Source organism: Dermacentor silvarum, chromosome 1 (genome assembly GCF_013339745.2).
Source record: "Dermacentor silvarum isolate Dsil-2018 chromosome 1, BIME_Dsil_1.4, whole genome shotgun sequence".
Lineage (NCBI taxonomy): Eukaryota > Metazoa > Arthropoda > Arachnida > Ixodida > Ixodidae > Dermacentor > Dermacentor silvarum.
The window spans coordinates 250,612,412-250,622,883 of NC_051154.1; the positions used below are offsets into that span (position 1 = coordinate 250,612,412).

Below are 10,472 nucleotides of genomic sequence, written 5' to 3' on the forward strand. Positions count from 1 at the left end.
CGAGCACGGAGGTGCAGGGTGCAACATTCTTTCTCGGGAATCGAAGACCTAGGTGCAGTGCACCGTTAATAGGTGCAGAAAATGCAGAGAAATTTTGCTGAATTCAATAAACCTAATATTAGCTGTATTTGTCTAGTTCAGCTCTGCGCCACCAGGAGACTGGCACCGTGCAAGCCGCTCTAGTTATGAAGGGACTTTAGGCCGCTCACGATTACGCGTCCGCCTCACGTTACGCCTCACAGTGGAAGAGAGGGCAGCTATCTAAAGACTGTCCCGTCAGGGCTAAGTCGTGTTCCACACGCAGAAGATTATTTCGTCTGATTATTCAAACTTCATCGCATGCGTTACCGTATAGCGATGGCGCGGGCCGCAAAGCTGTCTTCGTATTTCCATGGTGACAATTGTACACCCCATTGAGAATATTCCAGTGCAGCTGTTTACCTCTAGCCTTAGTATGCCTGCCGCGCAAGTGTCCCCGGAGGGGGGGGGGGGGGGGGGGTCGGGGTACCCTGGCCGGCTTAAGTCTGTATCGGGGACACGGTGCGTGGACCCACACGGAGACGGGTAGGGGAGAGGGAGAAACAGTGTGGCGACGGCGCCTTTGTACGTTGCCTGCGGTTCCGTGGTTATTGACCCTTTTCGCGGTGATCGCGTGGGCGTTGCCATGTTTGACCACGTGGTGATGCATTCATTGCTTGCCTCCACTGCCTCCGTTCCCTCCGTGTTTACAATGGGCGTGTATGACGCCGGTGCGGCTCAGGAAACCTGTTTCGGGACATATGGTAGACGGCGACTGGAACGACGACACGAAGCTTTTGGCCACAGCTTCAGAGGATATGCAAAAGCGCTTTCGGAGCTCATTAAGCTTTATCCAAAACGGCGCGAGGAGCGTATATGGTGCTTGTTCTAATTGCGAGGCTAAATATGTATTCGAAGCTATCTAAACATTCCGCTTATGAATTGAATCAGGATAAGTGTGCCTTGCTATTCGTTCTTTATTTGGCAGCTGCATTGAAGCAGCAGCTTAAATGTCACGTTTCTAACTTAGTGAAGTTCATCGGTGCAGCCAATCTCTGATTATTTTCAGTGCAATCGCTCGCGCGAGTGCTGAGTTACAATAGATTTGTTCTTGCTGCACAAAAGGCTTGGAACGTAGCTGTTCCGTACATTGTCATAGCTTGAAGCAAATGTGTATTATCGCTTACTCCTGTGAACTGTCTCGAAAAATTCTGCTTCGACCATCCGCGTGCGGTGGGCGAAGTACGTGGCTATCACCCATGCTTTCGCGCATTGATTCAAGTGTGCGCCCATTTACTTATTCTTAATAAGTTGGCGATAGAGTGGGCGTAAGTTTGTGCGCGAGTTGGGGTATGTGTGTTAAGATAACCTGCACGAAACGTATTATGCCAGGAAGCGGCGCATCTTCCTCTGTCATCATTTACCGAGCGGAACTCACTTTTACCGACGTTCCGGAGTTGTAGTCTTTTCTTTGGAGGTTAGCCATAAAACGCTGGCGGATGAGTTATATTTCGTTATCCACGAGCAAAGTCATCGCGAACGGCCGGCAACACAGGCTGTCCGTACGTAGCAAAAGTCCGTGAACTTGGTCGCGCAGGTTCATTCATTACTTAATATGCCAGTCACTATTTTTTGAAGTCAACAACTGCAGATGTCTTAAATCCACCGCTCCACATTTTGTAGCGTGAATTGTGTACAGTGCGTGAGTGAAAACCCAGTTGCATTTCCGAGAGATGATGAAATCATCATCACCCAGTTGCATTTCCGCCACGAAGAAATACCGGAATCCTTGCCATATAGACAGTTTCACTGTAATATGTTTCGCTACAAATTTGTTGCAAGTTAGCGCAGTGCGTGTCTCCTCTGGCTCCTATTGCGTCCCCAAGCTGTCGCATAACAGATTCTGAAGTTGTTGTTGTTGCCTCAGAACATGGCTCGTACCCACAGGGGGGATTGGCCACATTAGATTGTTTGAAATGTGCGTCTAGCAAAACAAAATGGGAGAAAGCCACATTTAGTACAAAGCAATATTCAACTCAATGCCAACAGAAAATTTGAGAGGGCATATTCATAAATTTAGGGGAAAAAAATGAAGTGAAGTGTCCCACGGTCGGTACCCTAGCAGTGAAGCCTTCGTGACGCTTCAATAAACTTGTGGATAGCAGAAATCATTGACCCATGGCTTGTACCTAATTGACACGCACCAAAGGACAAAATGTTTGGTGTAGTAAGCGCTAAACCCAGCTTACTTGTAGGAAATACTAGGAACATTCTGCGGAGGGAGGAGAAGCGGCGGCAAGAAAGAAAGAAATGGTCCATAGTTTCTGGTTCATTACAAAAAGAACAAAGGTTAGTTATGGACAAACCAGATCTATGAAGGTAAAAATTTAGGCGGGGAACTCTACAACGGAAGCTTGATAATGTCACCTCGCATTGTCGTGAAAGGCATTTGCTCGTGTTCCACCGGAAATGTAGATGACGAAAATCCTCTGCGGAAAGTAGGGATGATTTAGTACAATTTAGAAATAAAAAGCGTTTAAATCTAGCACCTGTTATAAAAGCGAAATCAGGAAGGATATTTAAGACAGGACCATTTAGTGACAATGATGCGAGCGAGTCAGCTGATTCACTTAAAGAAATTGCACTATGACCGGGGACCCATACAAAGCGGACTTCAGACAAATTGTCTCGAACAAGAGTCGAAAATATACTCAGTAGGTGTGAATAATTTGTAGAAGTTAAATGTGTACAAACCGACAGCGCATCGGTAACAATTATTACAAATTTCGATGTCTGGGTACCCAATTTTCTAATGGCTAGAATGATGGCCAGAAATTCTGCAAGAAATATTGGGGTGTAATCTGTTAGACGAAGAGCAAAAGACCAGTTAAGCTGATTTGAAAAGATGCCCACTCCGGCCTTCTCTGCATTTTGTGTAGCGTCCGTAGAAATAACCAAGTGAGACTGAAATTGATTAAGATGATCTTGAAGGAGACCTTCAAGTATGCGTGACGGAAGAAGTTTTGCGTGTTTTGGAAAAATATCATCAAAAATCAAGTTCACCTTTAACGAATCAGTTTTTGGAGAAATCAGGCACGGTAGGCGAACATGAAGTTTTGATAACAGCGTCTGAACAAAAACAACTTGAGGTTGTCGATAACGCCGCCAATGTGTTCGGAAAAATAAATCGGGATAATTGATGAAAACGGATTGCAAACGGGATAGGGATGTATCATAAAGCTTTAGAAAAGTCACGACAGTAAGCTGCTTAAACCTGGACTCAAGCGGGAAAATTCCAGCCTCCAGATAAAGCACATCATTAGCCACTAAACGTGGCAACCCAAGACAAAGACGTAGCGCTTGCCTTTCTAGCAGTATTAAAGGTCTTAGCTTGTATGCTGCACATCCTGAAAAAAGAACACAGCCGAATTCGAGAGTAGGGCGGACGTAGAGTTTGTAAATCATCAGCAACGTAGCCGTACGCATACCCGTCTTTTTATTACTGAAACGGCGCAAGAATGCCATTGCACGTTCTCCTTTCCTAGCATTTGTTTCGATTTGCTGTTGCCAGTTTAGTGTACCATCATAGGTTATCCCCAAGTACTTCACAGCTGGAACTTGCGGTATATGCTCATTTCGATAATGAAGAGAAATGAAAACGGCATTTGATAATGGAAATACAAGTAACGCGCATTTCTTAACGCTAAGGGAAAATGACAGTCCGTCCAGCCAGATCTCGAGTGCAGACAAATGAGATTGTAAAGTTTGGTGCAACGTATTTATATCCCGTGATGAGGAGAAAAATGCAATGTCATCAGCATAGAGGTAGAGTTGCACATCCTGATGAGTTGGGACAGAAGATAACAAAATATTAAACAAAAGCGGAGAGAGAACTGATCCCTGTGGTACGCCTCTCGTCTGTTTATACGTCCCCGATGTCACCCCATCCTTGAAACAAAATAATTTTCTATCTGAAAGGAACTCTTCTACCCAGGCCACTATATACTCTGGAACAGCACAGCTCACTAATCTAGAAATTAAAATTCCATGCTCGACACTGTCATATGCATTTGTAATATCTAAAGTTACTCAAGCTGATGCGTTTCCTGATAATCCTGCAAGTCGAATGCGGCTTTCTAAATCAACGTGAGCTCACCATATTGAACAATGAGGCCTAAATCCTATTTGCCTCGAGCACAGAATACCCTTTGAAGAAGTGAATTCATTGAGCCGGACATGGATTACTTTTTCTATTATTTTGACTAGGTTCGATGTAAGGGAAATCGGCCGAATGTTGTCCAAGACATATCCGAGGTTTTGATTTTTGAAGTAAAGCTTTTGCAATTTTCCAGGAGTCTGGGATCTACGTATATTGAAGGGAACTGTTAACTATATTCAAAAGCTCATTAGGGAAATAGTTAAATAATAATTTAATCATTGCTGTTGTGATACGGTCAGGTCCAGGAGCCGATTGATGAGCAGTTAAAATGAGATCGAATAATTCTGTCATGGTGACTTTTACAAACTCGTATGTCGAACTATGAAGTCTTCTAGGTCTAGGACACAGCGAAGAAAAACGAGCTTCAAGACCTTTCGCGATATCATCTAGTAAATCTGCCGCTTCTTTGGTGGATAGTACATCAGAATGTGACCATACGGACTGCTGGAAAGATTTTTTGCTCCGTAGAAACCTAAAAAGTGCAGATCTTCTTTCTGGTTTTGATATGCCGCAGTTCTTTTAAATACAGCTGCATATAATGTGTGGTCAAGGCAATTTTTCGGTGAATGATTATGTTTGAGACTTTTCCATGCTGCTTTTCTGAGCCTATAAGCTCGTGTACATGCTTCATTCCACCAAGCTGAGTTTGACGGTGAGCTCCCAAACATCACCGTAAACTCAGCGGACTGAATCGAAGAATGTAAAAGCGATACCACCGAGTCAGCCCTCCGCTGTTCATCACTAGGGGTTAACGATGATACCCCTGCATTTATAGCTGACTTATAAGTTTTATAATTAATGAGCCGTTTTTGCCGTACAATAGAAACCTGACGTGAAAGCATAATTTCAAATGTAATGGGTAAATGATCGCTACTTGTTCCATTATCAAAGGTGTCCCAAAATGAAATAGCCATCTGAGCGGAAGAGAAAGTCAGGTCTATGCCGATGAGAATCGCCCACGTAGATAAGTTTTTTGACCTGAATTGCGACATTGAAAATTCTTATCATTGATCCAATTCCACAGCCTCTTTCCACAAACATCCGTTTTCATTCCCCAAGATGTATGATGGGAATTAAAGTCTCCTGCAAGGAGCATTGCATGTGAACAATTTCGGCACAATGAGTCCAGGTGATCAGTGCACTTGACTCCATTCGGGAAGTACACATTAGCCACTGTAAACGCTGCGCAACCAGTCAGTAAAAAATCTAAACCTAAAATTTCACAGTCTGAACATACATGTTCAAAAGTTACAGTTACCTTGTGGTACATTTTTGAGGAAACTAAAACTAGTAGCCCACCGCCTCTACCTGGGTGATCTAAACGAAATGTTCGAAAATTATTAATAGTAAATCGTTGATGTGATGAAAGCCATGATTCTTGAAGTCAAATAATATCTGGAATTAGATTATGAACTAGATAAAGAAGGTCAACGTAACGGGAGGAAATAGAGCGGTAATTCCATTGAAGGACTCTTACTGATGCTATTGTGATCCTAGTATGGACGATTCCACGGCAGAACGCAACGCATCCTGCTCGTGGTGTTCAATATTTTTTTGCTTTTTTCTCCTAAGAGTTAGGAGAATAAGTTGGAGACAGTGGGGAACTCTCACGTCTATTGCTGATGGTTCTAAGCCTCATGTGTCCAAAAGAGGTGCTGGGCACCGCAGTCGGTGATAGCGGAGAAGCCACGGAGGTATCAGACTGAACCTCTGCCTGTCTGTCCAAGTTTGTTTCTTCTGAATATTGAGCAGAACTAGTAGCCGAATTGGGGGCAGTAACAGTAGAGTGCGATTGAAGGAGGCTGTTGAATTTAGCAGTCAGCATCTCGGTAATACCTTCGGCAAACGTGTTGAAAAGTCGCTCCATCACTATTGGCATTGCCTTGTCAATAGCGGCGGCTACGGCGGCCGAAACCGTGGCTTCTAGGGATGTGGACTGACGGGATGCAGCAGCTGCGTATCCAACATCACGCTCTTTAATTTCTGCTATGGCTTCCGCACGATAACAGTGGCGTTTCTCTGCAATCTCAAGCACCTGAATCTCCCGCCCTCGCGCAGGACAGTTATTATCCGTAGCAATATGTGCTCCATCGCACAAGCAGCACCTTGGCTCATCTACGTCACATGCTGATGCGGAATGAGAGCCGCCACAGCTGCAGCATCTCACAGAAGATCTGCAAGCATTCGGGCTGTGTCCCTATCTCCAGCAGTTTCGGCACTGCAGGGGTCTAGGTGTCAATGTCTCCACACGGAATAAATATGGCCATGCCTTCACCTCGGACGGGCGCGTTAAGCCGGCGAACGAGACAATAACGCTCTCAGTAGGAACGTGGTTATCACCCACTGATCTATTGCATCTGTAGACAGAAACAGCACCAGCCGGAGAGAGCGTCTTTAAGAAGGCCTCAGGAGTGATATTAGTGGGAACCCCACGAACAATGCCTTTCACGCATGCAAGATGCGGTGGCACGAATGCACGAACCGCGATGTTAGCGAATCTCGAGCAGTTAAGTAAGTCATTGAGTCATTGAACGTTAGACGACTTACATAGAATGCCAGTCTTGCCAAACCGCCTCACCTCCGAGATGTCAATGAAATGTTCCGTTATGGCACGCAGCTCCTCCTGGAAGCTTTCCGATTCAGTCAATCGAATAGATCCACCATTCGTGAGAACGAGCGCCGCGGGCAAGGTATTCACTCCGTTCCGAAGGAAACACTCCAGAGGCACCGACTCAGTGGGACGGCTAGCCGACCAGGGCGAGCCCTGGCCGGGACCAGAGAGCGGCATTCACGGTCCCTGGAAAGGAAAGGAAAGAAAAAGAAACAACCTGTAGAAGGAACAAAGTACTGAAATCAGTTAAAATGTGACCAATCCCCTCTCGGACACGTCAGCGATCGAGGAGCTCAGCGATAAGGACCGCGATCAGGACCGCGATCAGGATGCGTGTTGTTGTTCTGTTCGCCCAGTCTCCTAGCGGACCGGATTCTCAAGTCCCGCCTCCGCGACCCCCTCCCGGTTCCTTTTCTTCCTCCTCTCCAACAGGACGAATGGGCGGCGTGGGGGAGCGGTTAATTACTGAGTTTGATAACTGAGTAAATCACTCATTGGCGATTTCGCACAACTTCTGATTCACTACGGCCAAGAATGCTATGTCGCCGAAAAACAAAACCAAACAAGGTATATATATTTTTAAATCTCGAATAGGGATATGCAAAATTATGCAAGGAAACTTCCTTATACATCTCGTTTCACCCAAAAACAGATGACGGACGTCGCCCTACAAGTGGAAATAAAACAGGAGCGCACGACCTAGGGCCGCTATTCGTGCCACCATTTCGTTCCGACTACATCCGCGCTGTTTGCCCGCCTATCTTCGGCTGAATGGCAGCGTTGAAGATGTTTTTGAAGCGTGACGACAGATACGGGAGACTACAACACGTAAAAATAGGAAAGTGGTACGTGTCACCTGAGCGGGCCCGGAGGATGGTTATTTTGTGTTGTATAGTGCAATATAATAATTCGAAAGAAAAAAAGAAAAAAAAAATAGGGGGAAATGAGTTGGAGGGCAAGCATTGCTCGCCACAACCCTTCCCTCAAGAAGTATTGTAGCTCATTATCACTCGAACTTTTCCGTTTTAATTAAAATACGCAGTTGATTTAAGCGCAAGTTGCTAAAGTGATAGACAGGCGCGAAGACAGGTGATTGGAGGTTTCTTCAGATTATTTCTTTATATATTAATTATTGCGATTAGACGAAACCACAAAATAGTTCTATAAAAGATCAGTATAGAAGCGCACTGAGTCTATCCTGAGTGCGCTTCTTGGAGTATGCTCAGCGCATGCTCCAAAGGTTTTCTACGTTTCCACGTAGCTGAGATTCACCGCCATCGCTGTCCCAATCACAAGGACGTTGCCCGAGCCACCCAGCGAGTCCTTCAGGATGTGGGTGAGGTGGGAGTCGTAGTACGGCACCTGCTGGGTCCCTTTCTTCGAGCGGGCGTCGATGCAGTTGCCGAGGGCCAGCAGCGACAGGTTAAGCTTGGTACCCTCGCGCATCTGAACCTTTGTGTCCCTACTGGCCACAGCTGCGCGCTGCCAGCCGGCAAGGTCAACAGAGCACATCGAGACGCGAGTTTCGTTGCTCGTGCTTGTCGCATTCTCCGTCACTGCGGCGTAGCTCTGGAAGATGGCGTGTGACCACGCTGACTCAGCATTACCATCGGTTGCATGCTGCGTCCGGTTCTTGTTTCCTTTCAAGAGCGGCTCGAGGAGAATGCCGGCCTCCTTCACCTTTTGGATGGTGAGGTACAATATGCCAATGCCCTTGGCCGGGTCGAGGCACAGCAGGTGTCGAACAACCTTGTTGTAGACTTCTAGATAGGTGACCGCTAAGTCGCATTTCTGGCCCTCTGACCGCAGCTTGTCCACGCGCTGGTCCAACTTGCTGGGTATGAGAGAGACCACTCCGGGGCATTCCTCGGAGCCCAGCATGGCGAAAGTTGGCGCCATTGCACATTCCTCCGTGGTAGGGTTCCTCGACGTTGCGGTAGTCGGCCTTACCGCGGGCGCGGGCGTGATGACCACGAGCACGACACTGGTGGTCTCGGAGTCACGATCGCTCAGTAGGCGCACGCGCACTGCCGTGGTCAGGCGTCCCGGGCGAAAGCAGGTCCTTGTTCGAATGGCGGCGTTTCGGTACTGACGACTGCGCCGTCTCGTTAGAACGCCTCCTGAGATCTGGCGGCACAACTGTAGATTCGTGCGTGGTAGACTGTAAAGGTGTCGAGGAATCCGGCCTGACCAAAGACGCCGGCGTGATGATCTAAGATGGCGATAGTCCAGTCGGGCACCGGGCGCGTTCTCCACCACGTGCTCGGCTTACTTCGTCCTCTTCATCAGCCTTGGAGCCATAGGCGCCGCCTACGTGTTGGGGGGGAACTCTCAAGTGTCGTTACCAGAGTTCTGTTACCCACATAATTTAATGTTTCGTTTGAACTGCCGCTGACTTTTCGGTTACAATTTTATTACGGCTAATAGCTTATGGAATCATTGTTAGAGCGGACGTGCACGGCTTTTAATTCCTACTTTTTCTTAACTTCTCCAAATTCTGACACTAGGAGGACAAGAGCATTAGAAGCACAAGCGACGGCTACCGCATCCGTATTTTTCAGTTCAACGTTTGTTTTTAATTGGCACTGGGAACACCATGCACGTACAATATATTTAAACATATAGACAGGCCAAGGTACTTATATTGTTAAAGAGAACCACGTAGTGAATTTTTCCATGGAGGGGGGCTGGCGCCTGACCAGCTTTACGAACCCCACCCATGTATGCATATATATATATATATATATATATATATATATATATATATATATATATATATATATATATCCTTTATGAACAGTTACACAGGAAACTTAGTGTGCCCTCGAAAGATTGTTCAGTGAAGTGACCAGCTTATGTGCGCATTTGCAAGACCTGAGAACTGGAGACAATTGAGTTTTAGGGTCTCAGTCCCATCGCGCCGCCAAGAGACTGGCGTTTCCTGGTTCATCCATGCTAGAAGAGCATTTAGTTACACACGTTAGGGAGATACATGTGTTTTGTGCGTATTCAGTCGCACAAGTACACATCTATAAAAAAGCAATGTAACGCCTTGTAAAAGTTTCAATACAAAAGATACAATCAAGAAATCTTTTCCTGACGAAATGTCAGTTATTGAGAACATAAGACTTAACATATATAAAAATTAAACGGTACATAAAAATTTATGAACACAACTTATGACTACAATTATTAGCCTAAGTATAATAATGTGATTCCATAACGCAATAGCTTTCATCACTTGTCAAAGCATGCCTTATGCCATTGGTTACGTTTATTTTCCAGAGGCATAATAAAGGATTATAGAGTAAAAATTATCAGGTGCCCAAAAGAATAAACATATCAACAAATAAATAAATACGACAGTGATATCGCAAAAGCGTGAAAGGACTCGATTTCAAATATAGGAACAGCGTGGATTGTGTTATTGAGCGGCAAATGCAGCATATGACGAATAAAAATTAATAAGTAAAATGCACAGCATGGACTGAGGAGTTTTAGAAATAGCGCAACCACGCGTCTTTTCTTACCCAAATGGCCTCGCTCTGCTTGCGCTGTTTTGTACCCCATTTTCATTACTTTGTATAACTTTTTATGTTGTTTTCTAAGCCAGGTCGTTTGCTT

General features: G+C 45.6%; 1 protein-coding gene across 1 annotated transcript; it reads right to left on the reverse strand.

The window, feature by feature from the left end:
• Nucleotides 1–8,093: 8,093 nt before the first annotated feature.
• Nucleotides 8,094–8,747, reverse strand: LOC119438966 (kinesin-like protein KIF18B). The gene has a single exon (XM_037704815.1). It carries the CDS (start codon nucleotides 8,745–8,747, stop codon nucleotides 8,094–8,096), a length of 654 nt encoding a protein of 217 aa, XP_037560743.1.
• Between the last annotated feature and the right edge of the window lie 1,725 nt (nucleotides 8,748–10,472).